Source organism: Oxyura jamaicensis, chromosome Z (genome assembly GCF_011077185.1).
Source record: "Oxyura jamaicensis isolate SHBP4307 breed ruddy duck chromosome Z, BPBGC_Ojam_1.0, whole genome shotgun sequence".
NCBI lineage: Eukaryota > Metazoa > Chordata > Aves > Anseriformes > Anatidae > Oxyura > Oxyura jamaicensis.
In genome coordinates, this window is record NC_048926.1 from 11,743,982 (window position 1) to 11,762,668 (window position 18,687).

The 18,687-nt window shown below is 39.6% G+C and overlaps 1 protein-coding gene and 1 long non-coding RNA gene across 4 annotated transcripts in view; both read right to left on the bottom strand.

Moving 5' to 3' along the window:
• Positions 1 to 18,687, bottom strand: part of LOC118156567 — a 754,908-nt gene that overhangs the window by 279,260 nt on the left and 456,961 nt on the right. The window lies entirely within an intron of this gene.
• The window catches only part of ADAMTS12 (ADAM metallopeptidase with thrombospondin type 1 motif 12), a 171,560-nt gene that overhangs the window by 95,017 nt on the left and 57,856 nt on the right, over positions 1 to 18,687 (bottom strand). The window contains exons 1-2 of one of the 3 annotated variants that reach the window (XM_035310697.1): positions 10,832 to 10,915; positions 10,460 to 10,634 (exon numbers count right to left, since the gene is read on the bottom strand). The exons of 1 other annotated variant lie outside the window; for it this stretch is intronic. In XM_035310697.1, the coding sequence (XP_035166588.1) occupies positions 10,460 to 10,634; positions 10,832 to 10,900 (244 nt within the window). In that variant the 5' untranslated portion in view covers positions 10,901 to 10,915. Of the gene's footprint in view, positions 1 to 10,459; positions 10,635 to 10,831; positions 10,916 to 18,687 lie in introns of those variants that run through there. One more of the 3 variants, XM_035310696.1, reaches the window with a different exon arrangement.

The window sequence follows — 18,687 nt, forward strand, 5'->3', positions numbered from 1 at the left end:
GAAAATCTTGTTAACAGACTTAACATTTATTATTTTCTAAAAAACAAGCTCAGTTTTAATTTGCAGAAAGTTCCCAGTCCTTTTCTTTCCTGTAGTCTTCAGATTTTAAAGGTATGTATGTGCATGGGACCAGAAAAAGAGAAAAATGCAGGAGTGTTTGCCTGAAGACATCCAGTTCAAACACATCATAAAATAATATGATAATAGCCTAAGGAGAGAAAAATTTCAAAAAAAAATGATGAAGATGATGATGGATAAAATTGGGCTATATCCATCCTTTGAGGAAGGGGTTGTTCAGTAAGCCCATCTTTAATGCTAAGGCAATCTCTATTGTAAAACTTTAACCTGCCCGCCAGTGTTACTGGCTCAGGCTTTCCAGAAAAGTCCCTTCTTTTACTGCACTTCTTCCCCATTACCTCCCCAGCAGGTAAAATTTCATTCTTCTCGTACCAAACATCTCCTCAAGAGGAACACCTGACTGACAGAAATATTTCACAATGGGGAATGGATGCAACAGGGACACTGAAAATACCATAAGGCAGATAGGTTTTCAGTGAATATTTTACCTGGAGAATGTCAGGCAAATAATATAGAAAATGTCAGGAATGATCCCTTGCTAAAACTTCTGCTGCACCTGAAAGAAGACTTTGATCCACATACAAATCTCCACAGAGCTGAGGAGAACGCAGACTTGGAGCACAACTGACAACAGTGAGGTTCAGAGTGGAAAGAACTCGATCCAGCTTGTTTTAGTCATGAGGCAGGCAAGAAACTTGCTTCTAATTCTAACTTTGGCAGAGTGGAAGACTCTTACTGAGGCTGTTCTTTGAGTTTAAGAAATATTTAAAATGCAAAAACCTATTTCTCTGCAGCTTCAACTCCAACAGTATTGCAGCAGAGCAAAACCTTAGACAAGACCTTTTTAAAATGAGTGTAAAGCAGAGACAGCATGGAATTGGACGGTTTTTGAAGAAATTAATAAAGGACATCAAAGACATTCTATTTTGCACAAAGATTCAACTTTCTGGCAGTGTTCCTTGAGACTGGCTAGAACAGTTTAGAGGAGACCTCTAACCGTCTAATTTATGTGTAGAGAGAATTCATCAGTAATTGTTTAAGAAGGATGGGAAAATATATAGCTACCTGATTCCACATTGTTTGCTTAAATTTAAGTTGAATATTTGCAAGAAAAGCAGAGTTAGCACACAAGAGATTACACAAGAATTAATATTCTCTTTTATTTTCTTTCATATAGAAACCTGGACACTCAACAAATGGTTTCACAAACTCTTCAGTGTAACAGTTAATGGCAGTAACTAAAAAAAAAATTGCTGTACCTTTTGGCATAGCAGTCTTCTGGTCACTTGTTTGTGCATTTTTTTGTTTTGTTTTGTTTTTGTTTTTGTTTTCATTTGTTTGTGTTTTTTGTTGGGTTGGTTGGTTGTTTTTTTTGTTTGTTTTGTTTTGTTTTGTTTTGTTTTGCAAAGTCAGATGCCTACTTTGGCTGAACAATTCCTTTTTCAAAAAAAAAAAAATTGTGTAATTCTATATGATCTTTCAGTGAATAATGTCCCTCCAGTCTGTTATCCATGCCCAGGTTTTTCAGGAGGGTTCTTTCTACAGAAATAGCATACAGCAAAGAGGCATTATTTACAAAGACACCCTGCAGCAGGTAAACTTTACATAAGCCCTGCGAGACTGAGGAACAGACCTGTAAACCCTACTAAATGTCTTTCGTAACAAATCAAATACAGCTAGTTCAGTTGCTCTCTGAGTCTCTGTTGAGGCAGATCTTTGTTTTCAGATACTGAATGCATGAACACAGTTCAGATATAAAGTCCTGTGTCAGAAACAACACCCTGGATCCCCAGAGGTGTCCTTTGCAGACTGCTACCTGCCTAGTGTAATTGCTCCTATTAAACAAAACATCCCAAAAAACTTGATACTGCTAGAAATGCATGATGAGACTGATCCCCACAAGGAACCACTGCTAGATCTGAGAACTCCATCCTACACTCAACAGGTAATCAGGAGTGGAGAATTGAATCTGTGCACTCCAGAGCATGCCATCAAGTAATCAGGTGAGGAGCAAGGTAAGTCCAGATACAGCCTCACTTCTACACACAAAAGATAGAGCTTACAGTTTGCTCTACAAAATGACTGAAACAGTGGAGGATATTACAGCCTCCTAAGTTATGCAGTACCCTCTGTCCCCAGTTAATCGTAAGTTAAAATCAATGAGAGAAGTAAGACAATCTCCTTTTAACTATAATTCACCCAGAGAACTCTCTTCAATTAGGACTCTCTTCAATTATGCAAAATGCATCCAAGTTCAAGCAGATGTTGGGAGCATGGAGTGAAGAACACTACACCCAAGCAAGGAGTGGACAAGCTGTGAGGACACTATGTTTCCTGCAAAATAAACAGGTGTCCAAGCATCACAAGCCTCTCACAGTTTAAGTGGGTCACATATAACAGAAGGCTACCAGAAGCTCATCAGGGACATGCAGACTTTGGAGTAACTAACTGAGAACATTGAGCTCGTATCAGTGCATTAGCCCCACAGCACAAGCCCAGCACTTCTCAGAAGAATTAGAAGTCTGTGATCTGCCCAGAAATAATAAGGTAATTGTAGATTCTTCTTAGAAAGTTCACAGAGAGTTCAATATGACTGAGAAGTTTGGCACTAACCACACTGAATGCTGAACAGCTTTGCCAGTACTACTCTATTAATGAGACAAGGGTTCTGAGCAAGTTTTCAGACTCCTGTAACAAAATCTTTTCCCCAATGCATCTTTCCCTGTTTTTTTTTTTTTTTTTTTTTTTTTTTTAATTATTATTATTATTATTTCAACTGTGCAAATAAGGTTTAAAATTGTTCACGGCTAACATTTCTCTACAAAAGAGAAAGGGATGATGGCATGTGACATGTTACAGTTTAATTTTCAATTGTATTGCTCCCCAAATCAATACTGCAGCAATTTAACATTTACATCAGAAAATCATTTGTTTACCAAATCAATATCAATACTTTAAAAGAGAAATAGCATCACACACAGTTTGACAAGGAAAACTGTAGGCACAGATCAAGGGTAGAATATATTCCTCTGCCATGAAACATGGTTAAAAATGCTGATCATAAGTTCAGTCTGCAAACAGACTCCTTAATGTAATTAGAGGTTAAGCAAACTGTTTCAGTGAAGACAGGAGATCACAATCTACCCTTTAAACTACAGGAAAGCAAGAACAGTGTAGCAAATTCTGCTTCTTCCCAGTGGCAAAGGATGGAATAGAAAGACTCCTGAAATGCAGTAAAGGAGATTGCGTCCCCCCCCTATAATTTTGACTTATATTGTTTGAAAAATCTCCTTTCACAGAACTTTAAAATTTATTCAGTCTTTAAATGAGGAAGTGTATCATTTTTCTGATACATTTTGGTGGCAACATGTCACTATTACCAAGTTATAACAACAGTCTCCCATTTCCACTTGTTTTCTCTCTTACCTCCAGCACAATACAAGTACATATGGAAAACACCCTCTTACAGTTGGTAGGATGTACAGAAATACTGAAGGTTAAATTCCATTGGAAAAGAGAAGATAATAAAACCTTCAGGGACTAGGACACCAAGTGCAGGCACTCTGCCAGCACTGAGCTTTCTCTGCCACATTTCATCACAGACCTTGGATCCACTTGGAGAAGGCACTGGGTTTGATTCTACTGGAGAGGAAGAATTTCATAAAATACAGTATTTTCTTTCACTCTCCTCTACCAATACTTCCACTGCATGTAACTACAGCCTAGGCAGCTCCCAAGGACAGTGCATCCCAAATATCAGAGAAGACATCTTAGGATAGGATGGATCAGCCTTTGACAATGACTGTTACTCTCCAAGAACTGTAAAACATGCTAGCTTGTAACACATCTAGCTTAAACTGAAGCATTCAGCTACTTGGGTAATGAAGTTAAGATGTATCAGCATTATCCTGTGCTGCTGGGACATAAAGTTCAAGTAATACTTTAAGCAGATTCACTGAACATCTGTATGCTAATGAAACCTAGTATCCTTTCCATTGATTAGCAAGAAGACTACACATTTGCACCTCATCATGTCAGGCAGCTCAGCACCACACTGCCACATGCTCACTCCCCCCCAGGAGGGATGGGGGAGAGAACTGAAAAATGTAAAAGTGCAAGAACTTATGGGTTGAGATGGAGACAGCTCAATAAGAGAGGAAGAAACATAAAGTAAATAAATAAATAAATAAAAATTAAAAAGGAAAAAGAAAAAAAGAAAACAGAAAAAAAAAGAAAAAAAAAAAGGAAAAAAAAAAAGTGATGCACAACAAAATTGCTCACCACCTACTGACCAACGCCCAGCCAGCACCTGCCCAGCAATGGCTGCTCTGGCCAGCCAGCCCCTATTAACTGTTCAGCACAACACCACACAGTGTGGAACATCCCTTTGTCCAGCCTGGGCCACTGTCCTGGCTCTGTCCCTTCCCAGCTCCTGGTGCACCCCCAGCCTCCTCACTGGCAGGGCCAAACCAGAATCTGAAACATCCTGGGCTCTACGTGAGCATTGCTCTGCAACAACTAACACTTCGGTGTGTTATCAGCATTATTCTCATCCTGTATCTGAAACACAGCACCATACCAGGTACTCAGAAAAATATTAACTGTATCTCAGCCAAAACTAGGAGAGAAAAAAAGTTAGAAACTTCTGCACTTTTTTCATAAGCTTGTTTGGGGGAAAAAAAAAAAAAAAATCTGCTGATATCAAACAGTTAAAAGCAATTGTTTCATTCACTATTAGAAAAAATCAGTTGTGCTGTCCGTGTTTCCCAGGTATCCTACCTCTGAAATGCAAAATCTCTTGCTGTCTGCACAAGCAGGCGCTCACTGCTCACAGTTCAATGAAGACTGTTCCAGAAATGAGATACTCCACATACCCCTGGAGGCTGTTTCTTTTGTGGTTCCGTCTTTAAAACAGAGGTCACTCTGTCTAAATGTATCCATTTGCTCTTTTTTCACAGCAAGCACCATTTAAACATTCATAGAGCTTGTTTATAGAAAGCAGAGGGATGCAGGGAGAAAGATGCTCTTCCCTCTGCATTGAATTCATCTTGGTTATTATAATTCAATATGTAACGATACTATTCTAAGAAAAAATAGCCTTTGTGTTTTGGAGAAACTATGCAAATTAAGCTGAATAGTAATTGATGTGGTTAAACACAGGATAAACAAATACTGGAAAAATGTCAGCATCATTCTTTGAAAGATATGGAAGTCACACAGCATGTATTGGGTTCTGCCAGCAAGCAAGGCTGCTTACATTGGCCACAATATTCTTCCAAAAAAAGACAGACTATCCTTTGAGAATAAGACAGTGTCCTGGACTTTTTTCCTGCCCTCTTCCAACTGGTTAAACAAAGGACTTCACTGTCAAGAGCCAAGACTAATAGTTTATGCTGTACATTTACAGAAAAAATGAAGAGAATCCTCTGGCAGCTGCAAGTTAATTATCAATGACCAAGACTATTATTCAATAAAACCCTGCACTCAGACACAATCCGTAGGAAGAACAGCACATAACTATCATCTGAAACAGCTTAATAACATTCTAGTCACCTGCTAAATGAATTACTACACAAAACATCATTCAAACTACTTAAAAAATGGTTTTGCAGAGATACTGCTGCTCTGCTCCTTCAGTTCCCTCCACCTCTCTGCTCACTTCTCACAGCACAAGGGTACCATCTCCTCCTCCCTCTCTCCAGCTTTATCCCATCACAACTCCAAGGAACGAATGCCTTCAAATCTTATGGAGAAGTTTCTAAGATTTGTAACTCCTCTGCAGACAAGGATTTGGAGATTCATGTACAAGTCAAACTAATCCCAGATTCTGATATGTGTGGAACTCATCTATCATGTGTTTTCAAAACTGCCAAAATGAGGCAAAGCACATGACAACGTCTATATGCCTAAAGCTCCAATGACTTATGCACAGAGATCTATTTTAATACCATAAATCTCTCCTTACTTAGTTATATAGTACAGTTCACTGCAGCAGTCACTGGGCTGCCATCTGAATAAAACTCAGCTACCCTACCTTTAAACTACTGTAACTTGACCACCACACCAGAACAAGAAAAAGTCCACCTTTTCATATCCTATCAGTCCCCTCTGTGGTGCTGCAATCTCCTATCACTGCTGAGTCATGAAGAGCTCCACTGTCATTCACAAACTTCACAAAGCTTCTCCATTTTGCAGCTCACAAACAAACCCAATACCTTGTAGCAGACTGCATTAAAACAAACAGAAAGATACAGGAGCAGATCTTCTCTTATTTTGTGAAAGGGAGGTTAATTCATCCTCCCTTGCATTGTATCTTTCAGCAGTGGAAAGTTTTTAAGATAGCCTATTTAGAAAAACAAAACAAATCCCCACTTTTCCTTTCCTACAGGCAAAAATGATCAGAAAAGTTATTTGTAAAGGTCAGGGCAATTTTTCTTTTACCATGTTTGCCCCTTCTCACACATTTCAAATATCACTGTAAGACAGCAGCTTGCAATGTACCGTATCATAGTGCTGTTCTTACGATAAGCACTCAGTTTTGCATGCAGCTAATGACTGAGTCATCCAGCAATTGCCTTAGCAGCAGTGGGAGCATACAGCACATACCTAAATTCTAATTTACATCATTTATCACAATGATTTTTCTCCAAATACATGAAACTTCAGGATACTGCAAATTATAAATCAATTAATATAATCATTGCAAGAGCACAGGAATGTAACTGATGCAAAAGTATTACTGTATGTAGATTAGAAACAGATGACAAGCAGGGCTGGAACCTGGAGATTCATCTGGTCATTGTCACAGTAAAAGCTGTTGTGAGCGAACTGCACAGAGCTTTTTTCTAGAGCTCCTTACATCAAAAAAGGCTAAAAAATACTGCACAGGAGGTAAGAGTCCCTATCTCCTCCTCTCCTACAGCAATTCCGCTTTTTTGATTTTGCTTATAAAAGTAGTCTTTCTATCCCATGCCTGACTGAACTGCTAACTCCAACTAGATTACTATTATCATCATCAAAATTTGTGTACTGACTTCAAAGCATTCATGTGGTTCAACTTTTCCAAGCAAATATTATCACAGAATCATAGAATAATAGAATCGTTAAGGTTGGAGAAGACCTCCAAGATCATCTGGTCCAACCATCCCCCTACCCCTATGTCACCCACCAAACCCTGTCCCTAAGCACCACGTCCAGCCTTTCCTTGAACACCCCCAGGGACGGTGACTCCACCACTTCCCTGGGCAACCCGTCCCAATGTCTGGCTGCTCTTTCTGAGAAGAAATGGCTCCTAATTTCCGACCCAAACCTCCCCTGGCACAATTTGAGGCCATTCCCTTGTGTCCTATCACTGGTTATCTGTGAGAAGTTGATTCCCAGCTCCCCACAACTTATTTTCAGGAAGCTGTAGAGAGCAATAAGGTCTCCCCTGAGCCTCCTCCAGACTAAACAACTCCAGTTCCCTCACTTTCTCCTCACAGAACTTGTGTTCCAGGCCCTTTACCAGCTTTGTAGCCCTTCTCTGGACATGTTCCAGGGCCTCGATGTCCTTCTTGTAGTGAGGAACCCAAAACTGAACACAGCACTCGAGGTGCAGCCTCACCAGAGCAGAGTACAGGGGAATGATCACCTCTCTGGTCCTGCTGGCTACACTGTTTCTGATACAATTACATTTCAGCCTGGGCATACAAATTGTTTCACATACAGTTCTTAGAAATGGCTCAAATGGCTCAACTGTCTTGGTTTAAGTTCAGGAAACCAAAAAGAAAAGAAAAAATATCAAAAAAAAAAAAAAAACACTGTATCGGAGCTCAAATAAACAAAAGCACACACACGGTATAATGAACCTCAGCCCCCAGCTTAAGATACTTGACTCTGAAAACCAGCTCAAACACCGGATATGGCAGGCAGCTCTTTACCAGTTACTCCACAGCCCAGCAGAGACAAAGTTAGGAGTGAGAATATAGAAGAATGATCATGACATTGAATCTGTAAAATAGAATTTATTTCTACAATTAAATGAGAACTTTGAATTGTTTTCCTTTGAAGTGATCCCAAAAGGCATTAATCTGGGCCATCTGTGGTATCAGTGGGTATACCAGACTTCTGGCATCAAACTTAGCTTGAACTTAGTGTGGTGTTGAAAGGGGGGAAGAGTCAGCTTGCCACCTTTAAAACTTAATTTATGTACCAAATATTCCCCACACCCTGTGTAGTAAATATATTTAGCAAAGAACTCAAGAATTAACTCAATTTCCATTTTTATTCTGTATTCTACCTCTACGAAGAGCAATTGCTCTTTATTAATGCCTGCTGTAAACAGGAAATGACACCGAACTCTTTTTCTACCCCTGTTGAAGAGTTCGCTACAACAGCAGTTGAATAACAGAACATAAAATACAAATTAAGGAGTTAAGGCCACCATAAGAAACAGTGGTTATTATATATTTTCACACAAAGAGCAGAAACATAATGAAGGGAATGCTTTCTTTTCCCAATGCACTTTTTCACACTGATTACTTTTATTACAGTCAAGCAGATTACTGCTTGACCAAAAGCAGGCATAACCTATAAAGGCTGATCAAGTCAGATAAGCACAGAAGCCTAAGTGACAAGTGCATTACTTTTTTAATTCATAAGATGCTCCCTTTGCTAGCCTAGAATATCATGAACATACTATTAGCACCAGGAATAGCTCAGTCATGTTACAATGAATAACATCATACAGAGAGTTTAAATCCAAAAGCCAATTAGAGCAAACTTAGCTAGCCTAAGTCATGAAATCTCAGGGAAGGTATGCTCTATTTGTTCCAGCATCCAGGTACAGAGAGTCTTTTTCAGTCTCATTCTTCAATACTTTAAAGGAAGACCCCAAACATAAAAAGTGAGAAGTAGAAAGAAAATAACCAGGCTACAGAAAGAAAATACACAGCACAATGCCTGAAATTCCTATCTTCTCTCCACACTTAAAATTACTGCTTACAGACATTACTCCATGCATAAAAGAAACATGGAGGACAGTAGACTCACTCTTCACAGGCAAATCTAAACAAATTCCTCTCATTTATCCCAGCAGTCAGCAGAGGAAATGGAAAATCAAGGAGATGCTTTAGATCTGTTAAAATAGACACCAATATTAGATATTCATGGCTTTTCAACTTAAGGTTTAGTTATCTAAAAAGTAGATATATTTTTATTTGTTGAAAAACAGTAAGAAACACCATAGATACTAATTCTTATGGCTTCCCCTTTTCCGCACCTATGCACTATCACAGAAGATTGAGTATCTCCCCACTAGCCATCAGGCTTCTGTTTTCCCCCAGCAGTTTCACACTGCTCTTACCCAGCAAGCAACAAGTGCTATTCAGGTCTACAACCAGAGGCACACGGGGGCTGAGTTGTTCTTTGCTTCTTTAAATTATCAATTCACATCACACAGCAATATAACTGCAGCAGCAGTCATGACTGAGAATTAAACATTCCAACATACCCTTCCTTTTTTTGCACCCTTGGAAGAGAACCAACTATTATTTAACCATTCACCCATCAAAAACACATAGACACACACCTCTACATATTCTGCACCTCTATTTGTACATAACTTGGGCCTTACATCATTTGCATTATTTTTCATTCTTCCTACCAAACTCTACCATTAGTAATGAATGAATCAAGTAAATGATTCTAAAAAATAACTAAAGGAACTCGTTTTGTAGATATGAGATATCAAATACCCTCTAGACATACTCCACCTTTCCAGGATAGCCTATAAGTTTGTTTTCCCAAAAGGCATAATGCTGACTATCTTTGCTCCAGTATGTATATTATTTTTTATTTATGCTTCTAAAAAAACACCAAAACAAACAAATAACTGTTGATCTGTTGATGCCTTATACTACACTTTCAGAACTGTCAAAAGTCTTTAAATATTCTGGTAACAATCACAAAGAATCTATGAATCTTAAATCTAAACACTGGATTTGAAGTGGGACATTTTATATTGAGGACAACATTTCCATGGAGTGAGTATACTTTATTTAAAATAGTAACAACTACAATTCTTGTAATCCCAAAACTACTGAAGAATTTCAAGTCAAATTTACTGAACAATTTTGGCTGGAGGAAAAAGTGTGGGGTAGAAAGGAGCAATGGTGTGAAAAACATACCCCAGCAGTCACAAGGGGGATTTAAATTTGGACTCAGAAAGGAACCAGATGGGTGGCCACAGAGGTGTTTTGACTGAGACACTCTCTTTTTGCATAATCTCTTTTTCCACAATTTAGGAAAGCCTGGCAGAAGGAAAGGCACAGACAGCTGGAAAATAAAAGCTGCTCAGAGAGATGCGGAAGGCGAATAGGCAGAAATTCAGCAACATTTGTACCATTCAATCCACATGCTTGTTGTTCTTCCACTGGGATTGCTCGTCTTCTCCTTAAAGCATTTTGAAGGATATTTGCCTCATAGATAATGTGGGGATAGGGTGTTCCCTCTTTCTGTGGATGCTTTTTAATGGGCTCAATGAAGTAATCCCCATGGGGCAGATGGAAATATCCAGTCTGAAAATAAGCATAAAATAGTTAATCTCTGCTGTCCAGTACCAGAAGTCAAAAGTAAAATAGACTCTTTTCACATCACTATCCTTGAGCTTTTCTCATAAGCCAGGCTTTACACTGTGACATCAAAATATGAAAACAACACAAAACAACATGTTTTCAGCATTTATTTTGCTGCATACATCACAGTTGCTTTGTACCTCATGAAGGTGTAACAGACCAGATGGGAACAGAAGTAATAACTTCTTCCTAATGTCCTGAAATTCCATGTATTGAGGCAAAAGCTTCCATATTCGTACAAAGCCACTGAAAGGTCAAGAGTTAATTAGTCAAACATGATGCAGTACAAAGAGCCGCATCTTGTTCTTCTGGCGTTTTGCAGCCATTCCCCAGAGAACAAACCCTGAATAGAAGCTATTTCATAAGTGAAAAGCATAACTCTGCTCCTACTGAAATTCCAGAGTCAGATTACACAACACAAAATGGCTGATCTGTGCCGTCCACTCTCAACTCAAACAACAAACCTCACCACTCACCCCGAGCCCCCAGCCTTTCAATGGAAGAAGTAGCTTTTCGTGAATTATAGCAAGCTATTGTGATCATACAACAGGCTGGCATAACAAAGGCTGCAAAATTTCTCATGCTACAGCTTCTGTATCGAGCTCCTAACTTTGACTGAGTGCACTTTTGACAGGGCCTTCGATATCAACCTGGACTACACAGCATTCATTTACACCCTCCTGCTGCTACAATCTAAAAGATGCACACAACTGAGGATGGCCTTGGTACCCTGTGTCTCAGTTTGCATTTCTGCAGGGATTGCTAACGTTGCAAAACCATTCTACAGCCCCTCCACTCCAACATATACAGAGTAATACTAAATCTAAAGAGAAGGATCTACTGACAACACAGGTCCCCGAGCCCATGCTGGGGATGTGACAGAAGATCAAAGTATCCCACCCACGCTTACAGCTTTTTTTCAATCTGTTTATTCTCTTGCTGTGGTCAGTGCATCCTTCTTAACTTGCTCTGGGACAGAGAAGAAAAAAAAATCAGCAACACTGTAATCCCTTAGCTGCTGTATTCAAACTTATAAGGACAGAAAAATAATTAAAAATTCTTCTGAAATACTCCAACATCCCCCGGTTTCTCTAGACAGTTTGGAAAGCCAGTATGAAAGCAAGAAGAAGAAGTAACACTTTTGAGTTGGGGAGTCTGCCCCAACATCTCTAAAAAGTGACAACTCTTTCCCTTTCCAGTTTTCCACAGCAAATCAAAGTTTAAAAGCCAGTTATTCTTGGCTTGAAGCCTTAAGGTTACACCCATATGGCCTCACAGGTTTAAGACTCAAAGTCACATATGTTTGCTAATCTGGGATTACTGTTACTGCTTGTATGTTTTCATTTCTTAAAAAAAAGGAAAAAGAAATCAAGCCTTCAGATTCTTAAACACAAAACCAAAAATGCCCAGGTTTCTTTTTAAATTATAAATCAAGGCTACTTTTGACACAGTCTGAGATGCACTTCGAAAGCAATAAATCCCATGCTTAGAATGGATAATGATGTCAAGAAAGCACGAACCTACAGAGGAGGAATTCTTATGTGGAGGCCAGACCAGGAAGTAAGTAGATGTTGCATTCCTCCTGCTGCTCAAGGAATCAAAGCATTGGCATAGGTCTTTGCCCATTCCATTTCATTCCATAGGATTCAAACTTTCTTTTATATTTTGTAAGTCCTGTTGTGTTTTTAGCCTTGTTGGAACAAGGAAGAACTAGCTATCTTCACTGCAGACCCTGATTTTGTAGGGCAGACTGATTAGTCACTGGCTTATTGTGTTGAAGTTGCATCTGTAAAAAGGAAGGCAATCACATAGAAATGGTGTTTATCAGTAGTGACCTCATTTACAAATCTCCCTAGTTTCTGTATGTGAAAATTCAGCTATCCATCCATGCTTTACGGAGCAAGAGAATAAAGAAAAAAATAGACATTTCATATTGCAAATGCACACACATAGATGGCAGGAAAGGTTGTTCAATGAGACAGTAACCATTGGCTATTATAGAACGCGGTTTTGGACATTCCCATTGAATTTTATTTTTTTTTAATGTTACTGTTTCTCAATATGAACATCTGTTTTCTCAGTCTTAATGTTTTTTGCAATAACAATTTTATTGTAAAGTCAGCTCTGCCACAACAGACATCCCAAACCAGCTGGCATTCTGCAGACATCACTTGTTAAGTTCAGCACTATAATTACCCTGTCCCATCCTCCTGAGGTAGAAATCCTGCCCGTCTTCCTGTAGATCAGGGGTGAAAAAAATTTTCCTCCTGTCCTTTACAGTAAATGCTTATCTGCACTAATTCTACTACTACCCTTATCCTCATCATCACATCACTTTCCAGGAGTATATGCAGCTACTTGAAGCATGTCTGTATGTGTTTCATTCTTCATGAATGGTGGATGGATAACAGAATATGAACAGAAACAGCTAGCTGCAACAGCCTTCTTCGAGTTGTGATTATTACCTTCCTGCTTGTCTCCTCTTCGTTATGTGAGGCAAGGTCCAAGAGATGCCTCCTGCAGTTTATGCAGAAAACCTGGAAATTTTTGATGTCCCTTACTTTCTGGAAGAGACCGTGTTTATGTCTCTTTCCCTGAAGAAAGACATCTCAGACATTAATAACTTCTCTGTGACAGTTTTAACTTTTTGTTCTTTAAAAGAGGTTTATAAAAAACAGCGTTTTCACATTTGTTGGCTACAGATTGTTCTGTCTTAGAAAGATAAAGGCTGCTCCCATACTCAACGTCTAGACTGAAGTCACTGCGAAACATGAAGGAGAAGCCTGCGGGCCCATTTTACCAGGGAGACATTCCAGACCTTTCCAGAGTGTCATCAACTCACAATTCAACATGCCTCAACAGCTCCTGACACCCTGGAGTAGCACAGCTAACCTACTGCTATCAGCTCTGAATAAAACAAGAACAACTCTAAGCAGGCAGCTGAGCGCCACCACAACCACTCTCTCACGCCCCCTCCTCAAAAGGAAAGGGGGAGAAAATACAACGGAAAGGGCTCAAGGGTTGAGATAAGGACGGGGAGATCACTCAACAGTTATCATCAGGGGCAAAACAGACTCAGCTTAGGGAGATTAATACAATTTACTGCCTATTACTAACAGATCAGAGCAGTAAGAACTAAAAACAAACTAAAAACACCTTCCCCCATCCACCCTCTTCTATGTCCTCCCCCTGAGTGGTGCAGGGGAACTGGGGGCTCCGGTCAGTCCCTGACAATTCATCTCCACTGCTCCTTGGTTGCTCTCTGCCACTCTCCACGTGGGGTCCCTCCCACATGATGCCATCCTTCCTGAACTGAGCCTGCGGGGAGCAAACTTCTCCAGCACAGGTCCCCCACGGGCGGCAGCTCCCCCCAGACCCCTGCTCCTGCGTGGGCTCCTCTCCACGGGCTGCAGCTCCGGCCCAGGACCTGCTCCTGCGGGGGCTCTCCATGGGCCGCAGCCTCCTCCAGGCCACATCCACCTGCTCCACCGGGGGCTCCTCCGTGGGCTGCAGCGTGGAGATCTGCTCCATGTGGGACCCATGGGCTGCAGGGGGACAGCCTGCTCCACCAGGGGCCTCTCACAGGCTGCAGGAGAACTGCTGCTGCCTGCCTGGAGCTCCTCCTGCCCTCCTGCTGCACTCACCTCAGGGGCTGCAGGGCTGCTTCTCACTCCTCACTCTCCCAGCTGCTGTGAACAGCAGTTTTCTTTTTTCCCTTTCTTAAATCTGCTTTCACAGAGGTGCAAGCAACATTGCTGATAGCTTGGCTTTGCCCAGCACTGGGTCCCTTTGAAGCTAGCTGAAACTGGCCCTTATCTAACATGGGGCAACTTCTGGACTCTCTACAGAGGCCACCCCTGCTACCAAAACCTTGCCATGTAAGCCCAATACAGTCACACGCAATCCTTCGTGATCAGCTTGGCAATACTAACTGGGTGCACCATGCAGTCATTTCACACGTTAATTCAGTGGTGAGTCCCCACAAGCAACTGGTGGGATGGCATGGAAAAATATAAGCCATCACTGTCACCAAATAGAGTACAACTGTACCTGTTAGGCCACTGACTGTGCACTTTGAATCATAATGAGGACTTGTTGCCATTTTTCTGCTTTCAGCTCTGACCTCAAGATGGCTCATGAAAAACTGTTTTAACCTCAGCCTAAAATGTGGTTCTTAAGGCAAGAGGATGCTTCCTTCACTCTTGTTTTGTACTGCAGACTTGAAAAGTACATTAAAAATTTGTATGCTAGTAAGACTGCAAAGACAGAAAAGGCAGAGGTCACACTGTGTTACTGTTGGTTCCTATTCTTATTCAGAGGATCCAGCAGAACATACAGTTTTTTCAAGTACTATAATTCTAGACAGATTGCAAGTTGTAGCAAAAATAATAATAACAAAAAAATAATAATAAACAATTTGCTCCAGAAGTTTTCACAGATCCTAAATTCTAGCAGCCACAAAACTGCCTGCTTTGTGTATAATAAATTCCTCTTCGAAGTAAGAGATATTTAAGCAATCTTTTCTTTCACTTGAACTTTGCGCTCTGGCAGATTCTAAAAGAGTTTGAAATTTGGATGAAAACATCATCGCTAAAATATGGAATAAGATTGATACCATTGCATCTTACACAGCATTTTAGTGCCATCTGCATTCTCCACGGTAAAAAGAGCTGCCTTGATGTGTTCCCTAAGTACAGGACAGAGGCAAGATATTGTGACCAGGCCAGATCTTATCTTTCTAAAGGTGTCGGTCAATGTGTAACCAAACATCTCCAAGTACTCCGTCTTTCCTGACAGTTTCAGTATACAGGTATTCTCTATTCATGTTGCTAGCTTGAAATAAGTGCATGCATTGCCCTTATTTTTCTTGCAGCTGCCGTTCTGATGGTACAGTAAACACCATGTGGGGAAAAAAGATGGAAGAGAAGATGGTAATAAAGAAAAATAAACTAAACTAGATTCTCTGTATTATTCCCAGCCACCAGTCCAAGAGGATGTAAAGATTCTTGAGACCAGTATCTTAAATATAGATCTGTGTATGTGTTACATAAATGTTTCCTTTCCTATAAGTCAAAGCAAATTTATGGAGGCTCCTTCCTTTATCACGAACACTCGCTGATGCTAAATACACTTCAAATGCATTTTCAAACACTTATTTCTTTACACCAGCTCTGTGTCACTGCCAAATCACTCACAAACTCCTAGAATTGCAACTGCAATTCAACAGTGGAGTGCACTGGAATATATGATTCTACCTTCTACATGTAATGCATATAGTTTGCTGCCATCATGTATGTCCATGCTTAACATCAGTCAGTAGGATGATGGGAAAAGGACCAAATCTGAAGATACTGAAGGGCTATGATCATCTTCCTCTGGCAGTCCAATATTGTGCCAGACAAAAACCCAACAAAAGCCTCATCATGGTTAGAGAGTCTATCCACAGATAATTCTACTGAAAGCACTTAACTTGCTCTCATCCCCCAGAAAGGGACTTGAAATCAAGTAAAAATTACCATGCCTTGTACCCTACACATCCGTCTCATTCAAAACTTGTGTCCAATACCAAGTTTTGTCACGCCTGATAATTCAGCGTGGACATAGTAAGGCAGATAGGACTCATACTTACAGCAGGACTTCCAGCTATGGTGGAAGTATCTCCATCAGAATGGAGCTTCTTAAATTGTTTTTCATCCATAAAGACTTCCTGTAGCAAGAAATTCTTTGCTTTAACCCAAATAGGCATCTGTTTATCTTCTCAAACAAGATCCTTTATTATTGCTTTGTTTACCCTGAAACTGTTTTATTTTTGACTGATTGACTGTCAAGTAGAAATAGTTTTCATTCCTGCCCAGAATCATAAAGAAGAGCATATGCGTCATGCTCTAGGTCATACATCAAACAAATTATCAAGTACACAATCTATCAATAGGAAATGTAAAGACCCTACACGTTATGGAGCTAATGAATAAAACTATCACAGTCTTAACCCTGAGAAATGTGGAGCTCTAAGAAATAAGTCTAAAAAAGGGAAGACTATTATTTTATATTTCATATGCTAATCTACATGGGGAAAATATTTTTAATGGATTCAATTTCCAGCTCTGTCTTCATGAGAAATGCAGTACCTGTGTAAATTTATGGGTGAAACCAAATACAAAAATCACAATGCACTGTGCTCACCAAGGCTGCTTGGAATAAAGTGACTGTAAGAGTCTGCTTCCAGCACACACAGATGTCCTCTCAAACAGCATTCAACAAACTTTCAGTACTTTCTGAATTCACACTTTGTGCTTGTACTTTCATTCTCCACAGGCTGTACAGCAAGAAAGGAAATAATAAGAGTAACTGGAAGAAGACGTCACCTATCTTCACATTAAATTTACTTCAGAGCACTCAGAACTGGCAAATTTCTCTTTGCTGTTTAAGTGCTTCTTTAATTTTGCTCGTTGTATCTATTCTTTTTTTGACTCCCAAATATAACAGCAAGCATTTTTCATTTAAAATCCATCAGATTTCAAGCTATGTATACAGGAAATGTAAGTGTGTGTTTTTTTTGTTTTGTTTTTCAACAGTTTATAGCATTTTATTATTATTATTTTTTGCATTTTGTAGCACATTTGGTAATGTGATGAATTGCAGTTCCCAGGTGCGTTCACAGCCTCAGGATATACAAATAATCCTCACTATGAAATTCTCATCGGAAATAAGCAAGCTTAGTTATGCTTATTGTAAAATGCAGATTTAAAAGGTTAGTTTTTACCACAGAAAAAGTGATTGCAGCCAAGTTCCCTTCATTCAAACTTTCTCATGAAAACCTACTGTATAAAATAATAGAAATGGCCAGAAAATGGAGGGGTGTGGGGTCTCTCAATGCCTGTTGGGGAAAACTGAAAAAAATGTATTATTGTTCTTCCTTCCTTCCAATCTTCCTCAAATTCCAACTTTTTTTTTTTTTTTTCCCTAGGCTGTGTTTGGAAGCACTTCTACACTACTTAATGGGATTTTTCACTCAAGTGTCTCATCCTTTTTACACAAATGGCTCCCTGGACATGTTGCATCTCCCACGCTGCATGTTGCTCACCATGAGGCAATACTAGGACAGTTCTGACTCAAGATTTTCAGCCAACTTTTTTGATTTTCAGTAGAAATCTCTGTTTTCCAGTGGAAAGCGTTTTTTTTTTTTTTTTTTTACATAATATTTCTTTTGGTCAACTGTTCAGAATTTTTTGTCAAAATATATTTTCTGGGAGGAATTTTTCCATCAGTTCCACGTAGGAAACTGAAGCAGAGTCCTGTGGGAGAACGGAGAAGAACAGCTTTAGCCTTGACTAAGTTTTGTAATTTGCACTTCTATTCCAGACAGGAAGGACTGAAATTAGTGGGTGTACGTCCGGCAAACAGGGGAAGAAAAAAAAAAAAAAAAAAAAAAAGAATAAAAATCTTTGAGTCCAATTCTGTATTACTGAGAACATTGACAATAATGCCAAAAAAAGTAACATCTGTAACGAGAGCAGTTTGTTCCTCAAAGCAGACTGCAGTATTTCCATCAATAAGTCAGCAATGGACTCTGAAAACATGGTGAGTTTTTAGGAATTAAGGAAAACAAAAATAAGAAGAAAAGATGCTGGTTTTACCCTTAAGTACTCTGCTGCACAGCCACATATTGTAACTGCAATGTGTGGTAAGAGAAATTCAGTCTGAATAAAGGACTCTTCTAATTACAGAAAACATTCTGCTGTAGGAAACAGAAGTATTCCCACACTCATTACCAGAGAATTTCAGCCTCAAATAATCAAAACTGAACTACTGAAGTAAATTATCTGTAAACATTATACATGCTGAGCTTATTTTCCTTTTTCTGATTCTGATTTGTTTTCTGTGAATTCCCACCCAGCCTCCCAAGGTCTTTCTGTTTGAAACGTCATTGGTTCCTACCTCCAACTAAAACACAAACTCTGTGACACAAGGGTCCAAGCAAAATTTTTACCTCTTT